The sequence below is a fragment of the Lynx rufus genome, unplaced genomic scaffold, assembly GCF_022079265.1.
Source record: "Lynx rufus isolate CCGP_SWC_20201006 ecotype Redwood Valley unplaced genomic scaffold, mLynRuf1.p SCAF_7, whole genome shotgun sequence".
Classification (NCBI taxonomy): Eukaryota; Metazoa; Chordata; class Mammalia; order Carnivora; family Felidae; genus Lynx; species Lynx rufus.
The window spans coordinates 17,142,270-17,169,984 of record NW_025814889.1 but is presented as its reverse complement, the minus strand read 5'-3'; the positions used below and the strand labels follow the sequence as shown (position 1 = coordinate 17,169,984).

At 42.6% G+C, this 27,715-nt stretch overlaps 1 protein-coding gene and 1 long non-coding RNA gene across 2 annotated transcripts in view; one reads left to right on the top strand and one right to left on the bottom strand.

The window, feature by feature from the left end:
• Window positions 1–32: 32 nt before the first annotated feature.
• Window positions 33–9,722, top strand: LOC124501065 (uncharacterized). The gene is made up of 3 exons (XR_006959693.1): window positions 33–122; window positions 7,329–7,390; window positions 8,436–9,722. It is a non-coding gene; the product is annotated as an uncharacterized LOC124501065 (long non-coding RNA).
• Window positions 118–27,715, bottom strand: part of CACNB2 (calcium voltage-gated channel auxiliary subunit beta 2) — a 132,298-nt gene continuing 104,700 nt past the window's right edge. Inside the window, exons 6-13 of the mRNA XM_047064999.1 lie at window positions 26,164–26,297; window positions 22,350–22,430; window positions 21,807–21,865; window positions 12,025–12,134; window positions 5,293–5,444; window positions 3,770–3,865; window positions 2,632–2,832; window positions 118–1,733 (exon numbers count right to left, since the gene is read on the bottom strand). Of these exons, the coding sequence (XP_046920955.1) occupies window positions 1,239–1,733; window positions 2,632–2,832; window positions 3,770–3,865; window positions 5,293–5,444; window positions 12,025–12,134; window positions 21,807–21,865; window positions 22,350–22,430; window positions 26,164–26,297 (1,328 nt within the window). The 3' untranslated portion in view covers window positions 118–1,238. The remainder of the gene's footprint in view (window positions 1,734–2,631; window positions 2,833–3,769; window positions 3,866–5,292; window positions 5,445–12,024; window positions 12,135–21,806; window positions 21,866–22,349; window positions 22,431–26,163; window positions 26,298–27,715) is intronic.

Here is a 27,715-nt window from a genome sequence, read left to right as displayed (position 1 = left end):
AAACACAAGGAGCCAGCACATGGATGCCTTCCTAGTCACCTTTGGCAGCGAGCTTCCTCACATTCCCTGACTGCTCAACGGATTATTAAAGCGACACGTAACACAATTAAATACAAAGCCAGGTGGGTAGAATTCTAGGTCATCAGTCTCGAGTCTTCAGCACTCGGGTCCATCTCAGTCACTCGTGCACACTCGTACCGCTCTTGCACACAGACGCACTTGCACACAGAGAGGTCCGGCTCGTCAAGTCCAGTGCAGCGACATAAGACACTAACTACTCAGGACGTGTTTGTCACAATCAGTGTGAACTGCATGGATTAGAACAACCTTTGGAGTTTGGTTATATTTACCATAATTTATGGTCAAAGTTATAAACTTACAAGGATGGTAAAACATTCAGAAATCAAATCTTTTCAAGTCAAGCAATCACGCGTATTTACAGTATGTACACACTTTCTACGAGAATGGGGGTAGGTGTCTAGACGATATAACAAATTTCCTGAAGGTGGGCATCTCTAGTCCCTGTAATTCATAAAGCAAATCTGCTGACTTGGCATTAAGACTCTAAAATAGTGTGATCAAACTGATATATATATATATATTTATATATTATATATATAATTATCATAAGAAGGTGTTTGCAGAAATAACATTTACAAACTATACAGTACACAGTACTAGTACATAGAAAATAGATTCTAACTTTATGATCCCCTTTGTGTAAGGCAAGACTGAATCTGTCCCCAAATTTAGTCAGCCAGAGGTACAAGCAAGAAACAGTGGTCCATGGATAAATGAGTATGCAGATCTGGTGCCTACATATTAAAAATCTGGAGAATCAGGAAATTCCACTTTTATCTGGGCCAATTCTGGCTTGCTGGATACATTAACTACATTTTTGAAAACATCAACTATGTTTCTTAAAATACTAAAGCCACCGGGGTGGCAACAGATTTTGTTCAAGTGGCAGCTATCCCAAACAGTTTTTGAAAAGTCCAGTATACAACCGGAGCACTGCAGCCATACGAGGCCAACTTACGTAGCACTTGCAAAAGGAAAAAAAAAGGTATATTAATACTCCTTATCAATCATGCTATTGCTATTCAAGCAACAGCAATACAGAGTATACAAGACAGATCACATCTGACTGCAATGTAGACCCCAGAGATTTAGTCTGAGGATGGTGTCATACAAGACTTAAAAAAAAAAAAAAGAACAAACACACAAGAGGGCAGAAGTCACTGGCGGATGTAAACATCCCTGCTCCACTCCCCAGCCTCGTTCCGTTTCCGGGCTATGCCTTCTCCATCCTTGTCACAGTAGCGATCCTTGGATTTATGCCGGCCGCGCGGTTTGTTGCACTCGCCGTGGTCCTGCTCTCGATCCAGGTCCCTGGCACGGTGTCGAGCTTCCCTGTGTCTGTGCTCGCTGCTCCCGTGGGGCTCCTCTCTGTGGTTGTGGTCGCGGTGTGGGGCGTAGTGGTCCCCGTGTTCGGGGGGGTAGTCTTCCTTCGGCTCCACGTAGGCAGAGTCTCGACTCCCCTGGGTTTCCGAGTCAAACGTCTCCTGCCTGGAGAGGCCTCGACTCGTGCCACCACGATGGCTGTGGTGCTGGGCGGAGGACGAAGAACGGTGGTGGGGTTTCTTGACGGGTTCCAGGCAGGGCTCTTCTTCAGCTTGGGAGGCGGAACGGGCAGGAGCAGAGCGCGCAGTCCTCGGATCTCCTTGAGAACCCTGGCACGGGAGGAAGCCAGCGCAGGCATGAGCCAAGGCCAGAGCGTCAGGAAGTAACATGTCAGAAAAGCAAGCCCACGCATTCAGGTTTATTCCCCTCTAAGTTTCTAGAATGAAATCTCACCTACTCAGTTACCCCGTACGTCTGCTAACACCCAGTGGCATTTCTGAGGTTTGTACTACATTATACTGGACTTGAATTGGTAAGAGCCTACAACAGCATACAGAGGAACTTTCTTTTTCCCCTTAATGAGTAAATGAAGGGGGGAGGGGATCCTTTTATATGTTCTCTTGGAGTTCAAATCAGATTCAGGGCCCTAAGGATTTTCTGCACACAAGTGCACATTTAACTACCTCTACCTGAATACACATGGGAAGATAAAAAATGCTTAAGATGTTGGCTTTGGATTGAGGGGAAAAAAGTAAAATGACAGGTGCTCCCAACAGCACTTAGCATGAGGAATGTACTGTCCTAAGTCTGTCTTGTGTATTAATTCATTAATGCAGCGGCCGTAGGGGACAGGCTGCCATCAGTCTTCGTGAGGCAAGGGGCACGTGAGGAGCTTATCCAAACTTACATACAGAGTAAGCGGTGGAGCGGGAACGTGACCCCAGGCAGTCTGATTCCATGGTTGTGCTATATAGATGGTATAGGAAATTCTATCCTTGTCTTCTAGAACATGCAGTTAGGGAGTTTTAAAGTTTATATACGTCTGTAGTATGTTGTTTACCTGGTTTGTTTACTATCTTCAGTGGGAGCTGTGTACCCGTAAATGACTCAGTGTGGATGGAGCTGCTCTACCTGGAAGGAGTGCTGTGCTGGGTGACTGGGAGTGGATCCCGGCCATGTGACCTAAGGCAACTCGGTTTCTAGGGCGTAAGGAAGAGCTCCTCTTACCTGTGAATTAGAGGCTTGAGTGGGGCTAGTAGGCAGAGTCGAAGTAGCTAAAGTCCGGCTAAGGAGAGGGTTGGGGAGATGGCTGCTGGGGGGGTGGGTGGCCTTCCAGTAGGCCTCCAGATAGTCGGCAAGGTGCTCACAAGCATCCTCCAGCTGGTTCTCGTCCAGGATCACGTCAAACAGCTCCTGCAGAGACAGACACTTCAGGTGGCGCACTTAGCCAGCCCCGCACCGAGCGAGTTTCACACATACACTCACACGAGGGAGGGGCTCAAGAGCTGCACCACTTTGTATTTGCTCGTGTGCTCCTGCTTTCTCCTTACCTAACTGCCAGTCTGTCCGCCCGAGATCATCATTTACAACCCTCGATGCTTAACCGTGGCAATCACCAGAATATGAAAGGTGTCGTGAAAGTTGTTTAGGACACGACAGAAAAGAGAAGTAAAAAAAGAAAACAAAAATACAATCTGGACAGTACAGAAGAGGCCTGTTTTTTGACATGGAGACTATGAAAAACTTAATCTTGGAAATGACTGAGGCCCGTTTAGGACATGAAATTTGGCAGAAAAAAAGCTGAAACCACAGATGAGTTGACAGGGTGCAAACTTCAAAATATTCTAAGCAATAGAAAATTAATATAATCAGAACTCTTATAGCTTCTGCTATACCTGCCTATCAAAACAAAACAAAAACCCAGAGGTGATCTAGGGTCCCAAAGCCTGATAGGTAAAGGAGGGATTAGAAGGAAGAAGGTGTTTTGAGTGTTCAGAAATTTGTTTTTACATGGTCTCAAATCAATTGCTCAGTTGTTAAGAGCCAGCAACTTGCTCCCTATTATTAGAAGTGAATAGTAATCCCAAATCCATTTTAGCAACGAAATTTTTGAAACCACAATCTTGTTTCATTTAAGACAATTAGATACTAACAGTGCACGGTCACCACGGAATGCACTGTAGCTTTTTGTAAGCCATGATCTAGACAAGTGCTTGTGGGAACGGCTGGGACAGTTCACCTCTTGGGAGTGAGGACCACGGCTCGGTGGGGAGAATTCCGTCCGGTGTTTGTGTGCTTGCCTTGTGGATGTGATGTCAGGTCTGAGGACGCAGAGTGGATTGTACCGTTCCGAGAGACCACTTACCGGAGGACACTGAGCCAGTTTGTCTGCTGCTACCATCTGGACATTGAGGTGTTTGGCTTGAGATTTCCCTCGAGATTTTATTAACCTTTGTAAAACCTGTGCGAGATAAGGTGTAATGGGAGAACATCTGCACTCAGCTGAAGAAGCAGCTCAATAGACTGAGCTACAAAATGTCTAAGATTGCAGAATTAACGCGTTCACACACACGTCAGGTGCAGGCTTCAAAAAAAATACCCAGCTGGCATGGAGCTTATGCCGAAGCTTATCAAACCTCTGGTCTCGTGGCTCCTTTATGTTTACAAAAATTGAGAACCCCAAGAGCTTTAGAGCATACGCCTGTTACATGTGAACATATTACTTATTTTTGCACAAGTATCTATAGTTTTTTGCAAAAAAGTCTCCTAGCTACACGTACTTTTAACCTGCTACTGTGTATTGTTTTGGTTGGAATATGTGAAGAAATTTATCCTTCAACAGATAGGGAATTCAGAAGAGGAGGAGTATTTTAGTAGCCTTTGCAGGTAACTGTGGATATTGTCTTCTAACATTACACCAAACTACTTTCTTCACGACAGTCTGCACGTGAAAGCTAACACCCTATCCATGAACTTCTCTTACTCTTAAATTCCATTGCCCTGTCTTGAAATTTGAACGGATCTGTTACTAGGCATGATTTGTAACATCATTCATTCATCATCTGGAAAACCAATGGTGCACTGAGTTCTTCAGATCTTCTGACACATTTTTAAAAGAATACATTTGCTATTACCACTAATCTCAGAAAAGTCTGTCTTTTGAGAACCTGGTAAGCTCTCAGGTAGATTTGAATTTTCTGAAATTCTGTTCTTTTGTTTGAAACCTTCAGTTTTATCACTGGTGACAAATGGGAAAAGATCTGCCAAATAAGCAAGTCTGAATAAACATAGTATGCCAGTTGTTCTTTCAAATAAAAATGGTCTTCCATGAAAAAAGAAGCTATTTGAGTTTGTATTTCGAAGTGTCCTCAAGATAGCTAACTGCTAAAACTGTAGCTGAAGCACTTTCAAATGTACTTCCTGTTTCATTACCCAGGATATTGAAAAGGCTTGTATTGAAGAGTCAAATTTTACTCCTGTGTCAGGACATTGCGCAGTGCAACTGCACGGTGGTGGTTTTCTTCACTGTGGGTGCTGTCTGGTACCAGTCTCGAGTCATGGACACTTAACTTTTACCCACCTTTGCACCATCAGTGCAAATGCCCAAACACTGAAAAAGGAAAATAATGTCTCGGTATTACTGTGGAAATCATTTTGACCTTGTGGACTCTCACAGCAAGTTTCTCAGAACCTTCCTCCAGGAAACCAGGGACCACACTTTTAGGAATCACTGTTGTAAGCCATGTGTTCGCTTATATTAAGAACTCTCGACTACCCTGTCTCTTCACACTCCTGATGTTAGAAACATAGCCTTTTGCAAGTGTAAAGCACAACATAAACGCCACAGTGAAGTGTGATTAGAGAGCAGACGGTAACAACCCCACTTACCTTAGGAGAAGAAATCTTTACGTATACTATAATGGGGGCCAAGGAAGTTTTACTAAGTTGAGCTGGATGATTAATAGTATCTGCGTCAAGGACTACCAGTTGCAATGTTCTTGCAAGTTCAAAAATCCTTTCAATTTCACTCTGAACTTCCGCTGTAAAAGGTTAAGCAGAGTTCAATTAAAGTATTTTTAGACCCAACAGAAATAAAGTAAAATGCTACACTGTTTCTTCACCTGGAAGGCAGGTAGGACAGCCAGTAGGTTAATGTTCATAGGCAACAGAGCTGATAAAAGGTATCCTTTGGAAAGAGCTGTCTCTCCAAAGTACCTTTAGAATTGAGGGAATTCTTTCAACGAGCTATAAAATTTGCTTCCAGTTTAACAGTTTGAGTAGGAGAATCAAAATAGTTGGCTATCTGTGCTGACTTACTTTTTGTGCTGTAAAACTTCACTCTGTGAAATCATTTCATAAAAATGTTGTAAAATAGAAACAATGTGTTTGTTTCTGGCCACGTTACCATAGCAGCTGTCACCACCTTTCTTTTCACTGTATCAGCTTAATCTGTGTTTATACTGTTACCTATTGGTATGCTTTCTGGATATGATAATCTAGATAAATGTATTAGCAAGCTGAAATACAACATTAAAAACAGGAGAGACGTTAATGGTATCTATAACAAACTTGTCCAAAAACACACTTTTCATGGTTTCTACCAACAGACGAATGGCCCTGCAGTATTCCTATTCTAAGAGGGTAGTTCTCCATTAGAAGCAGCACTACAGGGCACCTGGGTGGCTCATTCAGTTGAGCATCCGACTCTTGATTTCTGCTCAGGTCATGGTCTCACAGTTTGTGAGTGCGAACCCTGCATCCGGCTCTCTGCTGACAGCATGGAACCTGCTTGAGAGTCTCTCCTTCTGCCCCTCCCTTGCTTGCACTCTCTCAAACATTAAAAAAAAAAAACAAAAACAAAAACAAAAAAGCAAAAATCCAAACGATAAGGTTTATAGAGAAAGTATCAACTAAAAATATGCTTGAACACCAGGGAAATTTCATTCAGTCTGTCTACCCCATGATCTCTCTAGAATCTAAAACAGGATGTCCAATAGAATGTTCTGTGATGATGGAAATAGTCTGTATCAATGCCGTCCACCCGATAGCCAGGCACTAGGCACTTGCGGCCACTGAGCACTCGAAATGTAGTGTGAATGAGAAGCTGAAATTTTAAACTCAAAGTGAAATAGCCAGAAGCACCAGAAGCATAGATCTGTCAAGCCTAGCATGCAGCTTGCAGTGTCTACTACAACCATGAAGGGCAGGTTCCTTGAGACTCCTAGCCCCACAGAATACCCTTCAAGTCCTCTTATTTGGTTCTGTGCAGAAGATTCCTGGAGGTAATTTCCACTACTGCAGAAAAGCTAAGTCACTAATCATCTGCCTCACAACATGTTATGACTAGACTCCTTTCATTCACCCGGATGTCTTTAAAATCTGGACTTGAACCACCTGCAATACCAGCTTTAAAATAATATTTGGTTACATGCTACTCGTGACAATCTTGCAGGAAGGAAAAACAAAACCCGATTAAGCTTCTGGATCTACCAGTTTATAAGAAACAGAACAATTAAATAAACTACACTATAATGCAGTTACCAAACTTTGGACTATGGAAAACTATGCATAAGTGACCCAGACTCTTTAAGCAAAAAGTTACAAGGGAAAAAAAAAAAGATATATGGAAAACTATAGACTAAGAAACTTAAGGACCTTTGAACCAATCACTGTGGACTTTAATTCGCATCCTGACTTTATATATTTACAACGCATAAGTGAGTAAAATATAAAAAATATATATGACAATTAGGAAATGATACATGGCTGAACAGAAATCTCATGATACTACGGATGTATTGTTATGATATGATAATGGCATTATGGTTTAAATAAAGAGAGTCCCTAATCTTTAGAAATAGGTACTGAAATATTTACAGATAAAATCTGTAATGATGTCTGGGATTTGTTTCCAAATAATCCAGAGACAGTTGGGGGACAAAGGAGAGGACTGGAGATGAAACAAGACTGGCCATGAATGTCGAAAGTGAGTGATAAATACCTGAAGTTCCTTCCACTTTTAACTTCCCTACATAACTGAATTTAATAACAGTTTAAAAACTAAAAATGGTATATTCTGATTATTTTTTTTTCATAATAGTGTTTTAAAACATGACTAATATTGTTTACATATTCTCTACATTTACCTTATCTTTACATTTTTATTCCAATTATAACCTTGCTACAGCTTTATAACCTTGTTGTGGCTTAACTGTCTTAATTCAAGTAATATTTTTAAGAGTGTAATGTTCTTCTGCATTCTCTAAGTGTGAAATGTATCTAATGTAGATATCTTAGATTGTGATGCTTGACCAACATTACAACTGGAAAAACAAAGTTAGAACTTGTATGAATCCTATGGCTACAAATAAAGCCGTCTGTCCATCCAAAGAAGTCATGTACCACCCCAAAACAGTACAAAAGATGTACTTAAAGCTTCAAATTTTTCCAAGTTTTCTTTCCCTTCATGTCATACAGTGGTACATCAGCATAATGAACTCCAAAGGCAACATACTATACTTTGGTTTCTGTAACGGAGTTTTTCTAAAAGCTTACGCATAAAGCAAATTTTTACCTATCAAATTATATCTTCACTGTACCGGATCTTTCATCCTTCTGTAAAAGAAGTGATTGCTGAAATTGATCTTTGAGGTGAGAGAGATCTTCTCAAATTTAAGCTCTACTAAATATAGAAGAATCTTAAGGTATAGCATATACATAAACTTACATATCTGGAATGTTAAAGTATTGGTTTTATTTTATTTTATTTTTTTTCAACGTTTATTTATTTCTGGGACAGAGAGAGACAGAGCATGAACGGGGGAGGGGCAGAGAGAGAGGGAGACACAGAATCGGAAACAGGCTCCAGGCTCTGAGCCATCAGCCCAGAGCCTGATGCGGGGCTCAAACTCACAGACCGCGAGATCGTGACCTGGCTGAAGTCGGACGCTTAACCGACTGCGCCACCCAGGCGCCCCAAAGTATCGGTTTTGTACCACGTTGTAACATGAAACGTGTTTCCTCTACAACAGAGTCCACATAACGCCCACGACTTGTAATTCAACATGTACGGGCATCACTGGACCATTCTCCTGCTATAAGTACCTATCTCCTAGTGCTACCATAAGAAAAACTTAAAATCGCCAGAGAAACCTACCCCTGCGTTTCCCTGGGAGCAAAGACTCAGTATTTGCTAATTCAGTGTCCACGGAGACTTACTAAGAATTGACTGCACCTTAAGCCCCGTCCTCTACTGAGTTCCAGATCTGTTTATACAATCGATTGCCTGCTGGACATCTGCGTGCTTCGTAACACTGCAAATTCAACATGTGCACAAACGCAGTCATCATTTTCCTTATCCCCCTACCCAGCCCACTACTCCAGCCAAGCTCCTCCTCCTGAATTCCTTCTCCCCAGAATAACACCATTGATGACCCAGTTCCTGAAAGCGGAACCTTACAGCTCGTGCTGGAGTCGGCTTCTTCATGTTCCAGGTTCAACAGATTGCCAGATCCCGGCTCTCTTCTGACTCCTTTCATTCTACTCATTCCCTTCACCCCTGTCTGATGTCAGTCCTCTTAATCTCTAAGTTGAATGATGAATGACCACAACTACTAAATGACCTGACAGGGCAAGAATTGGACTGAGAGGAGATGCTTCTAAAGGCACCCGTTTTATTAGTTTTTGCACGGAGGACATTATTTTTCCCTGAAACAACCTCAACAATCTGAATTTCCCCTGACTTAGCTCTTGCCCCTTTCCATTCTCTTCTCCACAATGCTGTCAGAGATCCTTCTAAAACACAAGTCCTATGGTGTCACGTCTGCTTTCCTACACCTTTCTACCGCATCCACAATAAAAGGCCTACAAAGTCCTACATGATCAGGCACAGTCTCTCTGACCTCATCCTCTCAACCCCTGGCCTCTGCTCGTTCCACATCTGGCTTCCTTGCTATCCCTTAAACACATCACACATGCTCCCGCCACAGGCCCTTTGCACCTTCAGCTCCCTCTGCCCGAGACAGTCTTTTCACGGGTAGCTTACTGTAAGGCCAGAGAATTCACAACGTAAGTCATTCTGCTAAAACGCTGCTTCCTCAGAGAGGCTCCCCCAACATCCCCATGTAAAAAATCACTCTTCTCAGTTTTTCTCTACCCCTTGGCCCGCCTTTTCTTTCCAGACTCCTGAACCACAGACTTTTATATCTGCTCACTTTTGTCCATGTGTTCCTTGTGAAATAAAAACTCTGTGAGAGTGAGGAGTTGGTGTCATTTACATCTGTGTCCCCAGCACTTACAATAATGCCTAGCACATGGTTGGTACTCAAGTATTTGTTAAATGGATGAATAAATGCCTAAAACCTATGATACATGGTTCCATAATGCCTTAAGGGTAAGCTCCAAATCCCTTAATATCTCTCCTCTGCTTCTCTGGTGTCATCTCCCGCCTCCCTCTTTTAAACCATACACTCACAGCTAAGGTAAAGAACAATGTTGTCCAGAAGCTTCTCTTCACTCTCACTCTAAGTCCCTATCATCCTCTCTACCTCTTTCCCTCCTTTTTTTTTTTTAAGTTTCATTAAAAGTTTTGAGAGTGATGGCAGGGGGAAGGGATGGGAGAGAATTATGAGCATGTTCCACACTGTCAGCTCAGAGCTCACCGTGGGGGTTGATCCCAGAACCATGAGATTGTGACCTGAGCCGTAACCAACTGAGCCATCGAGGTGCCCCATCCCTTCTGTCTGGCCTAATCCCTATCATGCTCCAAGTCTCAGGTCAGACTTAGCTCCTTAGAAGAGACTTTCTTGGTGGCCTCCACCGTCCTGCAGCATCAGCACTCTGGCGGCCAGTTCGATGCATGCCCACTGTGCTCACCACTTTGTATTCCCATGAGCTGTGACCTTCCTTGCCTTCATGCTAAACCAGGCTCCTTGTGAGAGTGCCTTCGTGTAATTCATCTTTTCCTTCCCAGGATTTATTTAGCACGATACTTGGTGTGTAGTATATGCTCAGTAAAGTACATGAAGTGGAGCATTCGTTTGAAAATAATACAGAGTTGGTAGTGACAAAAAGCCTTGGCAATCCGAACAAATCTTTTATGCCACTGATTTAACTTAGGAGTCTCAACAAATTTCTTGACGTTGTTAATGTGCTGAATCACATGAAATGAGCATTTTGTATCAATTTCTGTGAACATCAAAAATGTATAGAAGGGTCGCAGATGAAAACAATATGAAAGGAAATTACTGTAAGCAAAACGTATCATCACGTTTTCCCCCTACAGTTTTTTTTTTTAATGTTTGTTTTGAGATATGTGCTAAGCTGTCAGCACAGAGCCTGACATGGGGCTCAAAGCCACAAGCCTTGAGACCATGACCCAAGCCGAAGTCGGACGCCCAACCGACTGAGCCACCCAGGTGCCCCTTCGCCCAGTGCTCTATTACCTAAGTGTAGTCAGTGAGGGTTTTTTAGGTGAGGAACCAAACTGAGTTTTCTAAGGTATTCTACACATTACTAACAGATAAAGTTTATTATTTTTAATAGTTTCTCTATGATTTATATAGTAATTTATATAATATATGAACTAAGGTTAAAGATCTCAAACTCTCAGGGGCGCCTCGGTGGCTCAGTCGGTTGAGCGTCCGACTTCTACTCAGGTCATGATCTTGCAGTTTGTGAGTTTGGGCCCCGCATTGGGCTCTGTGCTGACAGCTCAGAGCCTGGAGCCTGCTTTGGATTCTGTGTCTCCCTCTCTGTCTGCCCCTCCCCTGCTCATGCTCTGTCTCAAAAATAAACTAAAAAAAAAAATTTTTTTTAATTGAAAAAAAAAAATCTCAAACTCTCAGAAAAATTACTTTATAATAACAGAACTTAACAACCCAGTGAGTGAAATGTGTGACCATGATTAACCTAAAACTCCAAGCACATGCCACAGAGAAGAAATAACTGCCAGACTATCTCATTTGAGCAAATCAGTACGTTTATAAACAGCATCCAAACACGACCCTGTAGACATGTTCACTAAAATCTCTACACTGTTTTTGCACATAATATCAGTTAAAAATGGCCCGTAACTAATTTTATCTTTTATCTCAACACCTACCCATCCCCCCCGACACACACTGTCCTGAATATGACATAATCATTGATATAATTCAGTTACCGAGGGTCTTTGGATAATAGCCATCACTGATGGAGAATATACTATGTTTAATCCTTACAATAATTCTACAAGGTAGTTAATTCTCTCTCTCTTTGTTGTTTAGATGAGGAAACTAGGCATTAAAGACATCAACGAACTTGCCCACGGTAACACCAATGCAAAGCCAGGAAGTTTTAGAGTCTCTAGACACCCAAGCTCACATTAGTGGGGGAAAGGAAAAAAACACAACCAAAACATTAACGCTGACAGCCAGTGGAACATTTAACTCGCAACTATCCTAACAAATCTTTCCGTATCATGAAATCACTAAGACTGTAACACCTGCCCCTGGCAACACGGGTCCATTTCTTCTCTGCTCTATGACACATGGAATTATCATCTAGTTAGAGCTTCTCATTGGCAACGTCAGGAGAGAAATGTTTCAATAGCCTAAGCTCATCAGCACTGCACAGACTTACCTAAGCTTGACCTTGTGTTAGATCTTTCTATTATTGCATGCTTGCTGGGATTGTTTAACACTGAGCGCTTGGCGAGCGAGATGTCAGCCGTGACCCTTGTGATGGATATCCTGTGGGCGAAAAGTAACAGAAGACCCTGAGGTTACTAGTTGAATAAAAGGGGATAAAGTACATTCCCAAAACGCATCTAGATTTGAGATATACGGTGAACATTATTTTCAGGTGAAAATCATTTTTAATGAATTGTTAATGACTAATCATTTTTGCTTATCCTGCACCTCCTTACTAGGCATTTGTTGTGTGCTTACCAAGGACGAAGCGCTCTACCAGACTTAAGAGTCTAGTGGAAGAGATGGACAATAAATAAGAAAATTAACAAAATAATTAAAAGATCAAGATGGCTGTCGGAGAGAGGACAGATAGGGTGTTGTGACAGTAAGGAATAAGGGGGCTCATTTTAGGTCTGGTAGAAATGAGAGCACCACAATTTGGAAGCTGGAAACAGTAAGATGACAGACCCAGAGAAGTAAGTATCTAAGTAACGGGAGTAGTTGAGTAAAATAGAAGCCTCATGATACCTCATGATAGTTTGAAGGCAAAACTAAAAACACGAGGTTTGGTGAAAAGTCTGTTTCAGAGTTCTAGCCCCCCACCTCCCCTCGAGTCGCCAGGCGATACTCCCTTCCCCGTGTGATTTAACACCACTGGTTGATTCCCTACAGGCAGTAAAATACAGGGCCTCTGACCAGGAGACCCTAGGCAGAGACAGGACAGGGACACTAGATGGAAAAGAAAGGATTCTAAATGTTGGGCCACCAGCCCTCTTCCCTGTCTTACAGTTCTGACAGCCAGGCTTACATCCTCCAGGGGTCAGAATGGAAGATCTTTCCATGGGAAAACTGACTGCCAAAGGGAGGAGACCCCAAGATAACGACATTGGAGGTTTCCAATTAGATGGTCCAGTGAGCCTGTCCTATAAGGAAGCATAAAGCTGACAAGCCCCACCTGTGAGCACAGAATTTCCACGTGATCATGTGATACCCCCATTCTTAGGAGCCCCACAGCGCTCCCTGAGAGTCTCAGGAAAAGCTCTAACATGAGAGAGACCAAAACAAACAGGAAAAGCAACAGTATGAATAATATAGTTGATTCTTGAACATGGGGGTTTGAAGCACCAACACCCTGTGCAGTCAAAAATCCACATAGAGCTTTTGACTGCCCCCAAACTTAACTAATAGCCTACTGTTGACCGGAAGCCTTACTGATAATGTAAACAAGCTATAAACACATATTTTGTATGTTATATATTCTGTATTCTTGTAATAATACCTTTTTCTTAATTTTCCAGTATTTCTAATTGGTTCACTGGCAGGATTTTTCAAATGGTCACAATTCTTCCCCCTAGTTTTCCAATATATTTATTGAAAAAAAAATCTCATAGGGGCGCCTGGGTGGCTCAGTCAGTTGAGTGACTCTTGATTTCAGCTCATGTTCTGATCTCACACTTCTTGAGATTGAGCCCCACATCAGGCTCTCCGCTGGCAGCGTGGAGCCTGCTTGGGATTCTCTCTCTTCCTCTCTGCGCGTCTCCTGCTCATGCACACATGCTCCCTTGCTCTCTCTTTCTCAAAAAGTGAGGCAGAGGCACCTGGGTGGCTCAATCAGTTGAGCACCTGGGTCTCGGTTTCGGCTCAGGTTATGATCTTGCAGTTTCGTGGTTTCAAGCCTCACATCAGGCTCTGTGCTGGCAGTGTGAAGGTTGCTTAAGATTCTCTCTTCCCTTCTCTCTGCCCCTCCTGCTCTCTCTCTCTTTCAAAATAAAGAAACATTAAAAAAAATCCTCATATAAGTGGAACCACACAAGTTCAAAGTTGTGTTGTTCAAGGGCCAGCTGTATTCAAAGTTGAAAGCCAGGAGATTATTATATCCAGGAAACTAACAAATTTCTGTTCAGAAACTCAGAATGAGTCGTTGGAAATTAAAAAGTAGAAATAAAAATTCAAAACAATAGCTGGAACATAAGAAAATCTAAAGGATAATAAAGTAAAAGTAAAAGGCAAAGAGAGAGAAAATAGAAGGTATGAAAGTTAGAGAATTACCCAGCAGATTCAACTTTCAAATAATAAGAGTCCCAGAAAAAAAGAGAATCAAGAAACCAGAGGAGAGGAAACCAAAAAAAAACCAAAAAAAAAAAACCCCTAATTCCATAAGAGTCTGATTATCCAAATTGAAAAGGGTGGGCACAAAGGTTCAAAGTTCTACACCGGGACTCAGTCTTCACAAATTTCATGACATGAGGGACAAAGGAAAAAGACAGGTCCCACACTAAGTGTCCTGTAATTCTTTTTAATTTTTTTAATGTTTATTTATTTTTGAAACAGAGAGGCAGACACAGAATCTGAAGCAAGCTCCAGGCTGTGAGCTGTCAGCACAGAGCCTGACGTGGGGCTCGAACTCACCAACTGTGAGATCATGACCTGAGCCGAAGTCAGATGCTTAACCGAGCTACCCAGGTGCCCCACGTGTCCTGTAATTCTTAACAGCAACAATGGAAGCCAGAAGATAATGGGGCAAAAAGTTGTCAGAATTTTAAGGGGAAATTATTCCAATCAGAATTCTATAGCCATTTTAACTCTCAAATGGGAGAGTTGCTTAAAGACACTATTAGATATTCAGGGCCTCCAAAAGCTCTGTACTTTTCTAGGGAAACTACTAGAGGATGTTGTGGCCTGAGATGACAGGGTAAACCCTGAAAGCGATCAAAGGATCTAAGGAAGAGGGGCTCCAACCCAAAAGGGGGGGGCGAAAGGAACCCCCAGAATAAAGGTGAAAGATGTCGCAGAGTGACAGAAGGCCCCCAGAGATTCAGGAAGTTGAGTGACTAGAGGATGCATTTCAATACGCTGCAGGGGTGGGGGTGGGGGGCGCGGATTGGTTCAGACAACTGGGGAATTAAGGGCTCAGTTAGGGCCAAATACAGAGAAAGTTAAGCAAGCATGAAAAGTAAAATTACTTATCTCATGGTTCCCATGAGAAAACACCAAAGAAAGAACTATAGCATGCTGTATGGCTCCTTTGAATATTACCCACAAGGTCATAATAATAAAAATGGAACCAGCTGAAATTAGGATTTAACCGTTGGGAGACTGAAAGAGGAGATGTGTGCAGGTATGGGAGAAACAGCTGTAAGATGCAGGAGAGGTAAATATGTTGCAAGGTAGGAAGTCAATAGATAAAGCCTAACACCGAAAACTCAAGTAGCAAATCGAGCACGTTATCTAGAGGTAAGGAGTAACGAAGCAAAAGGGCCACCTAAAGTAGTTTAGAGTGGTTGTCAACTGAAGCACAGGGCATTTGGTAAAATGGGGGAAGGGACTGCGGGCTGTTGTAAAGAAATGTGCGTTTATATGTCACAAAATTCATCTTTCTGGTGACTGATTCCATCAATTTGGACCAATTCATAGAATCCTCTATCTGCAACCACAGTCATGATAAGAAATAGTTCCACTACCAACACCCCCCCCCCCCAAATTCCCTTGTGCTGCCCCCTTTGTCAGTCTTCTCCCCCCTTCCCTAACCCTGGCACCCAAAGAACTGCTTTTCATCCCTCTAGCTTCGCCTTTTCCAGAATATCACTGTAGCCTTCTGAATGGAGCGCCTTCCACTTTTCATAATGGATTTGAGATTCAGCCACATTGTACATTTCCATTTTTTCTTACTGCTGAGTGGGACTGCTGTTTTTTTTAAAAAATAAGTATTGGATTTCTGGGCTTTTTGTCCACTGAGGAGAATTTTATTTAACATGTAAGAAAAGCAATAACCAGAAAAGAGGCACTAAAACATCAATCTAAACATCGTTTCATTATTATTTCAAAATGCGTTCACAAGTGAAATCAGGCTACAGGTGAAACACCCAATGCTTAGTAATCGTTTAACATGTTTTTGTTTATTTGGGGGTGGGTCTAGTAGCTAGGGTGACACAATCTGGGAAGCTCCAGTTGCAAAGGAGGTGACAATTGAGCATCTGCCTGACCACGGAGGGGGTCACTCATCCAACACCGATTTATTGAGTGCCTACTATGTGCCAGCCATGAGGGTGCTCTTCTGGAACTCAAATTCTTGTGGGATGTAGGGAGAGAGGAAGGGAGCAGACACGTGTGATGCCAGGTGGTAACAAAGCCATTACAAAAATAATGGAGGGTCATGAAGACACAGATGGGGTGCAGGGGAGGGTACATTTGTGTTCAGGGAAGACCTTTCAGGAAAGTTGACCTTTGGTCAGGGGCATGAAGGAAGTGAGGGAATGAGCCACACGGACACTGTGAGCAGGGTGTTCTAGGCGGAGGGAAGAGTGAGCATCTGAAGTGGGGGGCATTGCAGCAGTACAGCTGGATGGGACCCAGGTACTGCTGGCGACCACAGTCTGGGTCTGGGCACTCCCTGGGAGGCAAGCTGCCCTGTGATGGGCACCGCCCTGGGCACACAGTGGTGACCAGACAGACGAGACCAGAGAACACCACACAGTCAGCCTGTGGGGAAACTGATTCAGCAGCAGGACGGGATTTTCTATAATAACACATCCTCCTTCCCTCACATGCTCAGATCTTTCCACACATGGTATGCTCAGCTGAGGACCCAACGACCTGCTTCGGTGGGCAGCTCTGTCAGCTGTGTGAAGTGGGGTCACTATCCTATTTCAACTCCTTAAGTGTGCCTTGGGGATTGTCACCACTTGGGGTTCCGCCAAAAGAGGGACCTTGAAAATTACAAGGGCAAAATTTGGGGGACGATTCAACTTAGAGTCGTGGCTCTAAACCCTCTCGGAATATCAAAACTGCCATGGAGCTTTGAAAGTGACGTTAGGTCCTTCCTTAGAGATTGGGCTTCGGCCACAGGCGGCACAAAGCCTTTGTTGTTTGCTCTGATTTATTTTTAAAGTGCTGTAGAGGATTCTAATATGCATCCAGGCTAGATAACCACCAGTTTAGAAGAAGCTGTCTTCACATCTAAGCAGATCATCCACACGACAGAATACAGCGATGTCATGTTGCCCAGGATTATTGATTTCCAGTAAAATTCCCTCACAGAAGATTCAACAGCGTACGTATCCCTACAATTCAGCTCGCATTCCAGACACTTCAGTGCTGACGGCTCACATTTGCAAAGTCACTAGGAAGGAAAACCAAATTTATCACTGATGGTAGCTCTCCTTCTTGTCCTCAATTTCCTTGTTAATTTACCTGTCAATGTCCTACAAGGTGAATCCGAAGATTGCTTTGTTTACACGACACAGTTGGTCAGGACGGATCTGATTTTAAATGGGCTACTCTACTGCACACAACAGAGAGAAGATAATGATTTATCATCTCTTCTTTGACCTGACACACTTTAACGCTATTTAACAGCAAGGATCACGATTCTGACAACTCACCAGGGCTTCAACAAATGAACCTAACTAGGTTTAAGAACAGAAAAGAAGTCTTGTCAACAGTCTCTTCCTCACCAACACTTCCTCTTATATTTTCTTCCCCTTGGGCTTCCAATTTTTAAAAATAAATTTAGTTTATTTAATAGATAACTAAGGAGTAGTTTTCCCCTTCTAAAATTCCACGTATAGGGAAGTGATGAGTTTCCTTCCCCTATTCGTGCCAAAACCAAAAGACATTTAATGATTCAGGGACTCTGGATGTCTTGCCATGTGTTAAAAAATTCAATTTTTGCATGGATTTTTGTAAGTGTATCTTATGGACCCTGTTAATTCCTTTGAGGATCTTTACTAGGTGATCCCAAGCCTAGAGTGTTAAACGTGAGCTTTATGGGTCAGATAAGCCAAGGCAGGCCCATTAATAAAACCACGTGGAAATTACTCCTGGCCAGAAGCAGCAAATCAATATAGTATTCACATATTTGGTTCATTTGTCTCTTAAATGAAATCAGCCTGAATGGCTAATACTTTAGAACATGGGTCCAAGATATACCCTATGGCTGGCATCTGTCTTCCAAATTCAGAACTTACTAGGTTTAGACAGCAAGGAAATACCATCTCATTTCTCCATCTTTGGTGTTTTGGAAAGGACAGTGGGCTAACTCAGCGACAGAAAGCATAGTGCTTGGTCTAACAGAATTTTCTGGGTGTGCATTCTCAAGAAGACCATCCCAAACTAGGATAAATGACAGAGGCAACAACGAAGAACTGAAAAGTAACTAAGCCTGGTCAGGACTATGCCTTTTTCACTTGGCCAGTGCCCGACATGTCGCCTTGGACCAAGCCAAAGACTATGTTTTCCTGGTACAAAGTGAAAAATACTTTATACAGTTATGGGGAAAAAAACCAAATTAGGAGCGTTTGATTAGGTGTATCTTGATTACCAAGTCTTTTTTATACCTCAAATCAGTGTCTGCTTTCCTTTTCTGCCTCTTTCAGTCCTTTTCTTGTCCTGGCTTCCCTTGCTGAAAGCCAATATAAATTAGAAATGGCTATAGAAGCAGGTGTGGTCAAGGAAAAAGCAGTATATTAAGAAATATAAAAGAACACGGAAACCCACAGATACCATCTATTGTACCTGTGTTGTTAGGATACAAGAAGGAAAGGAGTATCGAGGAGAGGCACCAAATATGTCTTGTTAAAAATACAGAAATTTAAACCAGCCCAGTATGTTCCCACATCCCCTACAATCAACTCTTTGTTTAAATTTCGAAGTCTCCATTTTAGACTCCTATCATCTCTTTGATGCTTCAGGAAATGGCTTAACCTTGACCACAGTGCCCACTGATTATCTGACTCAAGGCTTCCTTTCAGTAAACTTGAAGCAAGCTCCTTAAAGCCAAAGCCCTTGTCTGATTTTGCTCCTCGCAATGCCTGGCACATAGAGTATGCTCAATAAAACTTGCTGAAGCAAGCTGAGGGGGAAGGGGAAAAGAGGAAAAGGATTCAGTCTAAGCCAATTAACACGACCCACTAGATATGGCCCTGGCTTTGTTACCAGTCACTCCTTGTCGAGGGACTTGACTCAAAGACCTCTAGCTAGCTTGCCTTCCCCATGATGCTGTACCACACCTTGATGCCTGGACATCCTTTCTAATGCCTTTCTAATTCGAGTTGGTGAAATCTTAGCTACCACTTTAAAACCTTTCCCAGAGAGGACATCCCTGTCAGTGTTCCTCCCTCCTCTCTTTACCCCAGACACATACATGCTGAGCTGCCCTTTCATTCACTTTGTATGTCACTGGTCGAAATTTCAACTGATGGTCGACACCTAAGGTCCACAAAGACAGTGAATGGCTTCAACATCTCTGCGTATCTCTAGCAGGACACATATAGGAGACATTCATTCAACAGTCACCCACAAGTATTGTTCACAATGGGCGCAGTTCCAGGCACTGAGAACACAACAGTTCATATAAGAGATTTAAAAACAACAACAACAACAAAAAAACAAAAAACCTGCCCTCATGGAGTTTATATTCCAACTATGGGAGAATGACAACAAACAAAATTAATAAATACCTAAAAGATTCATGGAAAAAAGGAAGGACGAGGGGATGGGAGTGTGTATGTGTGTGCACATATACCAAGAAGAGTATCTGGCACAGGGAACTGCAAGTGCAAAGGCTCTGAGGTGGGCATGTATCTGGCTGTCTGGCACACTCCTGGAACAAGGAAGTCCGTACAGCAGGAACAGAATGAGCAAGTGGGAAAGCGTAAGAGATGAGGTCAGAAGTAAGGCAGGGTGTGGGGGTGTGCATGGTCAGACCAGAGAGGGTCTTAAAGGCCACCATAAGGACTCTGATTTTTACTCTGTGTAAAAAGAGAAGTCATGGGATGGGTCTGAACCCAGTGATGGGATCTGGCTCACAGTTTAACAGGGTTGTTCAGGCTGCTGAATTGAGAAGAGACATTAAGGAAGCAATGATAGAAGCAATGATACCAGTTAGGAGGCAACTTATGATAATAATCCAGGGAAGAGATGATGGGGTCTTAGACCAAAAGGATAGCAGAGGATGTGTGAGAAGTCGGTAGATTCTTGATATATTTTAAAGATACAGACAACAGCATTTGGATGTGGAATGTAAGAGAAAAAGAATAGTCAAGAATGATTCAGGACACGTGGGTGGCTCAGGTGGTTGAGTGCCCGACTTTTTTTTTTTTAATTTTTTTAATCTTTATTTAATTTTGAGAGAGAGTACAAGTGGGGGAGGAACAGAGACAGAGAAAGACACAGAATCCGAAGTGGGCTCCAGGCTCTGAGCTGTCAGCACAGAGCCCGACGCGGGGCCCAAACTCACAAACCGTGAGTTCATGACCCGAACTGAAGTCGGATACTTAACCGACTGAGCCACCCAGGCGCCCCGAGTGTCTGACTCTTAATGTAGGCTCAGGTCATGAGCTCACTGTTCGTGGGATCGACCCCCATGTCGGGCTCTGTGCTGACAGCCTGGAGGCCACTTGTGATTCTCTCTCCCCCCGCTCTCTGCCCCTCCTCCCCCTCAAAATAAATAAATAACCATTAAAAAAAAGAATGATTCAATGATTTGCGGCTAATGGGTGTTAGAACTAAAAGATGAAGCAGCTATACCTGAGGTGTGGAAGACTATGAGAAGAGCAGGCTTTCGGGGAGTTGGGAGGTTCAGTTTGAGAAATCCATTGGACATCTTAGTGGTGATCCTAATAGGCAGCTGGGTATATGGGTCTGGAATTCGGCGGACAGACTGGCGAAGGAGTGCTATTTAAAGTCTTAAAATGAAATCATTCACGGAATGAGTGTAACTAGAAGAGAGAACACCAAAGGACTTAACCCTGGGTTCTCCCAGATGTCTAGCTGATGAGAAAGAACCAGCCAAGGAGAGAAAGGAGACAAAGTGAGATAAAAGAAAAACCAGGAAAGTGTGCTTGTAGGGAGCAAGCAAACAAAGTATTTAAATGACGATGAGGCAGTCCAACATGTCAGTTACGAGGAGGGCTGAGGATTCACCCCTGGATTTAACGATGGTGAAAGTCACGGACGATCTGACAGGACTAGTTTGGGTTGAGCGATGGATGCGTAACTGGAGTACACTTCAGTAGGAGAGGAGAACAAGTGTGTACTATGTGCTCAAGGAGCTTTGCTGTAAAGAAAAGGAGAAAAATGGAGCAGCTAGAGGGGAACAGGCGTTCTAACTTTCTTCAGAGGGAGAAAGTACCTTTTTAGATGCTGATGGAGTTTCCATTAGAATGAGAAGTAGCGATAAGGAGAAAGGAAAGGATTCTCCAGCTGTGTTGGGGTAGGAAGAGATCTAAGTGCCCAAGTCGTTGGGTTGGCCATTGCTAGGAACGTAGTGACAGGGAAAAAAAGAGGGCATTCCAGCAAACATGCAAGTGGGGCTCGGTGTGAGCGTGGGAACTCTAGAGGTTCTCTGTTTGCCTCCGTGGGGGAGAGAGATGACAAGGGGCTGGGGAATTGGTGAGCGAGGAGATGGTACAGATGTCAGAAAAGTGAGAAGACGATGTATATTATATCTGTGCAGCATTGAGAGCCAGCTGACTTTAGGGTGATACTAGTCAACAGGCCAAAAAGCTTATAGATGCAGGTGCAGGGACAGACAGCTGGCTAGTCCAGGGCTGAGGATGTGCTGAGCAAGTATGACAGGTATTTACTGAATCAGAGTGAACTGAATGAGACTTCTTGCCCGTCACCACAGAGACCTCAGAGGGCATTTTTCTCTTGGGATCACACGCCTGTCCCACCCGGGTTTTGTCACCGTCAAGAAGAAATCCACAAAATCCAGTATCCTGAAATACTCACCGCCCTTCAAATCTGTGTTTTAAAAAATCAAACAATGCTTTTTGCATCATATCTGTGACCTGCAATTGAGCAAGCAATAAATTAATAAGACACAATAAAAATATTACTAATTAGGATAAAACACTTCTACTCCTCAGACTGTTTAAAATCCTATGCTTCCCCTTTGGAAAAAGTAGCATGGGAGACTTGTCACGTTATTTCCGTTGCTGAGTTGTGGTAGCAGTGACAATTAAAACGGGAACGTTCCCCCAACTTATCCTGATGTTTTAGTGACAATAACATGACATCGCAAGTGGTTTCGGGCAGCTCTCTCCGTTTGATACTATTTCCCCCCAGACTGAGTAAACTAAAGCTAGCAAAATCTCCAAAACAACAGCCATAAAAACAAAACAGAACAAAACAGGAAGCACTGTGTACCACAGCCTGGAAAATAACATGCTTTGCTGCTATGAGCTCTTTAAGGTCTCAAATCAAGAGGGAGGTGGAGTCACAAAGCAGTGCTGCTGGTGAAGGTCACGTGTGCTCCGGAGGGCAGCCACTCACCTCATAGCCCTTCAGAGATGGGCCCACCAAGACCACGGGTCGCATGGAAGGTACCACGTCATAAGGAGGAGTGTGCTCTGTCTGCAGAGAGAGAGGAGAGGACTTCAGATGGTTAAGAGGCAGGGGGAGCTGAGATATTTTAAGTATAAATTGTTCTTTCTGAACTCTGTCATAGGAGGCACCGGCTTTCCAAAAATTTTTTTTCTTTTCTTTTTTCTTTCTCTTTGTTTCTTTCTTTCTTTCTTTCTTTCTTTCTTTCTTTCTTTCTTTCTCTTTCTTTTATTTTTCTTACTTGCCTCTTTCCTCAATAAACCCAAGCAAAGCATGGTGGGCTTATTCTCCTAAGGTTTTTCAACTTACTGAATTGTCTACAGTTTTCTTGCTCGCCTCAAGAAATACTACTGACATATTAGTTCCTAAAGCAGGAAGTGCTGCTTTTCAGCAAAATCTAGTTGGAAGGACAGAAACATGCCTCATGCAGAAGAAGTGTTTAGGCTGGACTGGAGGTTAATACTGCTTTTTAAATGCACTTGAGAGTTTTCTGAAGAGCTGAGTGATCAGACTAACGTGGTTAATTGCAGAGAAAAAAAAAGGTCTTATTAGCTTTGCATCCTGGATGTTGGTCTTACCTGGATAAAACCTAATTTCAGAACACTGTAACGCCCATTACCAAATACTTGCAAATCCCTATTGTACTGTGAGAATTCAAATTAACAGGCAGGCCTGTTCTAAGGACCCCTATCACAGGTTAGTGATTCATGGTTTTGGATTTTGGGTTTCTCTACCTTGGAACTTGAAAACTTAAAATGTAGCCTTTACGTGCCTTGGAAGAAAGGGGGTTAATGTGTGATAACATATTCAAGCATGCTGCAGGGGCCTCAAAAGGTTCATTATCAACTCGCACATCTAATATGCTTCTCATGAGCGGCCTAGGTCATGTCTCTGTTACATAACTAATTCATGCCTTTCTACGATAGTTTCTTTCTTTCTTGGAAGAGCAGGGGAATGAGCTACATTTTGTAGCAATTTCTAAAACTTCCAAAAAGTTTCAGCTTTAACCGCTTCACATAAAATGATCAAAATTTTTCCCCAAAAAATCAGGTAACAGCTAATTTGTTTGATCACATTAAAACTGGCTATTTCCATAGCAGAAAATGCTTACACGGAGCCCAGAGGACTTTTTTTTAATGCAAAAGAGAGAGAGAGAAGATCTCCCACAGTGAGGTACACAAATCATTACTATCTGAATCTTCCTGCATTAAGGAGTGCCTGAAAACTATATGTTTAAAGAATCACACAGACAAAAAAAAATTTTTTTAACTATTTTAAGAATTTGAAAAACTGATGTACAAACATGAATGCAATTTCTGCATCAGCCTGTTGCTCAAGAACAGTGTATGGTTGCTTAAAATTGCCCACTGCAAACTTTCTGACGTTGACTAAACTTAACTTGCTTCAGGTGGGGGCTGGGAGTGGGCGGTAAAAAACATTGTAGTTTCAACCTGCGATTCCGCCCATAGTAGAGGACAGATCCATTCTGGGGACAAAAATAACGCTGCCATGTGCTGTCCAATTTTACTCCTTAAAACTTTAGCTAGTGTTCAAAATTAATTTTAATAGACACAAGAAAGGTAGAATACATTTTCAAACAGGAAAAAAAAAAAGAAAAAAAAAAACAAGACAAACATAATACAGTAACAGCACAAATGCCACGAGCACCACTCTAAAAGCAACCTAAAAGATGGAAAACAATCGTATTGGTGAATGTCAGGTTGGCTTTTGGTTTTTGAGCTCTACATTGAAGTTCACCACATAATCAGTAACACAAGAAGAATGAATACCAGTGCCGAAGGCATCATAAGCATATTTGTTATGACATTGATAACACCTGGGATCATACTGAAACTGTTTAGAAGCCGAGTCCTTATAACTATTCAGTAGAAGAATACCTTTTCCACTGTTGGGATCAGGAATATAAATTGCACATATTTCAGCAACGGCTACCAAGAAATTTTATTTCAAGCCTGTAAGGGTTAAGCGGCCCAGGATTTCATACATAAAGTCTTGGTTCCTTCAGTCTGTGGCTACCAACTAGCAAAGGGTTACCCATGCCGGTCATCAATCAGCTTCGTATTCGATAGGGTAGCTACAGAAATTACCTTATTTGATGGAATATTGGTACTTTGTGCCCTAGTGATAACGACACCATCATTTTTATCTACCCTTTCCCGCTAGCCCTATTTTGTTCCAACTGTGTAGCTGAAAAAATCGTGGTTCATAGACATCTGTAAGGTTTGGGAATTTAAGAGAAAGCAAACTTCAAAAAACACATCTTGACTAACATGGTTTTCGTTCAGGTCACTGCTCTGTGAGATCCAGAGCATCTGAAGGATGCAGATTTTCTAGGCATCTGTGCCATGAAGACCGGTAGTCGCTAGGCTGCAAGTTTTAGTTGCGCCGAGAAGACAGGACGAGCGAGATGGGCCCACTGGTGTGGACGTACATCAGGCTGGGGCTGTCCATGTTAACGCAAAAATCCAGGTTTTCATTTTTGCCTGGAGTGCTGAGGTCTTCTATTATAAAAGTAACCATCATTTATTAAAAAAAAGAAAAAGAAAAAGAAAAACAACAACACACTTCACAGTTCAGCCTCTGACACTTCACGGATGATTTTAGAATTCCTCCATGTAGCAAAACGCTTGCATCCATGTCACGACGTACCCATCATTATGCTGGACATGCTGATGCTGGGAAGTAGGATTCCAGAAGACAGCACAGCAGTAGGCTGTGCAAAGTGGTGTGTGTGAGAAGAAAGGACTGAATGGCAATCGTGTGCGTGTGTGTGTGTCGGGGGCGGGGGGAATGTCTTTAAAAAATAATGCTTTCAAGCTACAAAATGTGCGAAAGGAGACAGACTTTGGAGTGAAGGGCACTTGGGAATACCCTGGTTTCCAGTCAGGGGACAAGGAGCATCACTGTGTGGCACCTTGGCGGGCCGGTGGCAAAGGCTCTACGCACGGCCACTGCCCTGTTATCCAACAGGTGAGGTGCTGCGACCTGACTATGGGAGAAGGCAAGAACATCGGGAGAGGATTTATATATGACAATAGGAAAAACTCACAGTAAACCGCCAAAACAAGCCTGCAGTTTTCCACTGGTCTTGTTCATCTGCAGAGTTTGCACCTAGTGGATCAGAAGTTTAAATACTGACTAAATTAAAAATTGAATCATTTTTTTTTTTTTAGTACAAGCTATTGTATCTGGATATCATCAATCAGAATCTAATCATGGTTTTAATATGCTTGATATAAGTTAAATTTCTGGAAAAAAGAAAAGAGACAAAGACAGACAGAATAAGCATGCACAATACAGGTGCATTATATGGAGTTGTCAGTGTTTTGACATCTTGGAAGGTTTAAACAAATTCCCTTGGTGGTAGATATTATTCCATCAAAAAGGATAAGTACTGTAATAGCGCTTGAACAGGTCACTCCCTGAATTTAGTCAGTTTGAAATGCATGGACTCCATGAGCTTGTTTGATAGGTTCTTTTCTTGGGACAGAAATGACTGCGTTTAATAAAACCGTGGGACTTAATGCTAATGATGCCAGTGGCAGGATAAACACAGCTTATGTCAATGTAAACTTACCGATCTCTGCTTCTGCTTAGCTACAGCAGCGTGGAAAAGAAACAAAGAATAACAGAGCATGCACGTTATTGGCTTATCAAAAGACGCAGACAATCAACAGGACGAGAAGTGTGGCGCAGTGCGGTTGAGCAGTTGAGCAGACGGGAGCTTGGAAGTTAATGTTACCTTCTTAAAGAAGGGCATTCTTTTCTCTTTGGAGTGGGGTGACGTTACACTGTTTGCACTGGGTTTAGGGGAGCGGTGGTTTGCTGGAATATCATTTTCTTCTGCATCTAAGCCAGTAGCATCTATGTCTATAGCTATATACAGACAAACAATTCAAAAATCATCAGGTAGACAGGAGAGGAAAAACAGGTTATAAAAAAAAAATAAAATGAAAGCAAATAAAACTAACCATAGTAAAAGATCTATCACGAGTGCTCAGCACAGTAAACAAAGTAAAATTTCAAGGTAAAGCACATTAAGAATGCCATGTAATCAAATCGAACAACACCGAAAGATCCCCTTCGTGATAGGTTTGCTTGAACAAAGTTACACTGGATCTCTCGGATAATATTTCCGGAGAAACATTTTTAAGGTGTAGCTTCAAACGAACACTGACATTTTTCCACATCAACTGTATATAAGTATGGTACAGAACATTTGGCTTCACGTCTCCCGATACCTTAACTCAGCTTTTAGATAATGAGCAACTACTCTCGGAAACCTTTATCACCGTGTGCCCCAGGCTTCTGAGTTTTGCTTGATTTTGTGGGAAAATAAGGGCAACGTGAAAAGCTTCGCTAAAAATGCAACAGGAATTTGAGCGAACGTGAGAATAGAAAATCCTAAATTCAGGCAACGCAAAGAAAGGAGTCGTACACGAGGCAAATGATTCAGGGAGTGTTCCAGGAAGGACAGCATTAAAACTATTTCAAGATGGTTGTATCCCCCTCATTAGTTACTAATTAGAAAGCACTGGACCCCACGAGCTCCAGATGAAATGATTCTAATGACATAAGGGGACTTCCAGTGGTTTGTGTAAAGCCACTGGATCTAATAAGAGAGGCAGAGAGGAAGGACACAAAGACCCAAGAGAATGTGGCACCGGTCTCCTTGTCTGGAGATCGAGAGGTTTAGGTTTGTGGTTCAACCTGATTTCACGTTTAAAACCTTCTGCCTTGAAAACTGGAGCACTTAAAAATTAAGCGTTAAGTGAAAAATGATCCCATAATCTCATTTTGAACTTTATAAAATGCTTCCACGTGCCATTACCACAGAATTTTCTCCACTGCACAATCAGGGCTGGAAAGTATTTGGAAGATCGCTTTCAACCCTCTTATTTTTAAGGCTGAGATGATAAACTCTTAAAGAGTTTCAGGGACTTGTTCTTGGCAAAAAACTCGGCAGGGCCAGGTCTCGGAACCGAGGTTTGCCTCTGCGAGCCCCTGCCCTGTCCCTGCACCCCGCTGCCTCTCCAGGTGAGCCCTCTCTCCACCAGGTACCCTTCCTTCTCCAGTCCCCTGTGCTTTCCAAGAGGGCTTGCATCCTCACTGTCAGGATTCAGGAAGGTACCACAGAGGTGAGCTCAGGAGAAAATCAGTCTATGCTTTAGTTGAGATCATGGAAAGGAATAGGAGAAAATCTACTCCGTCTAACAAAAACCCACAGTATCTTCAGAGATATCTTCACTGCCATCTGGGCATGACAGTTCGGTGCTGCAAAGCCCCTACCATTC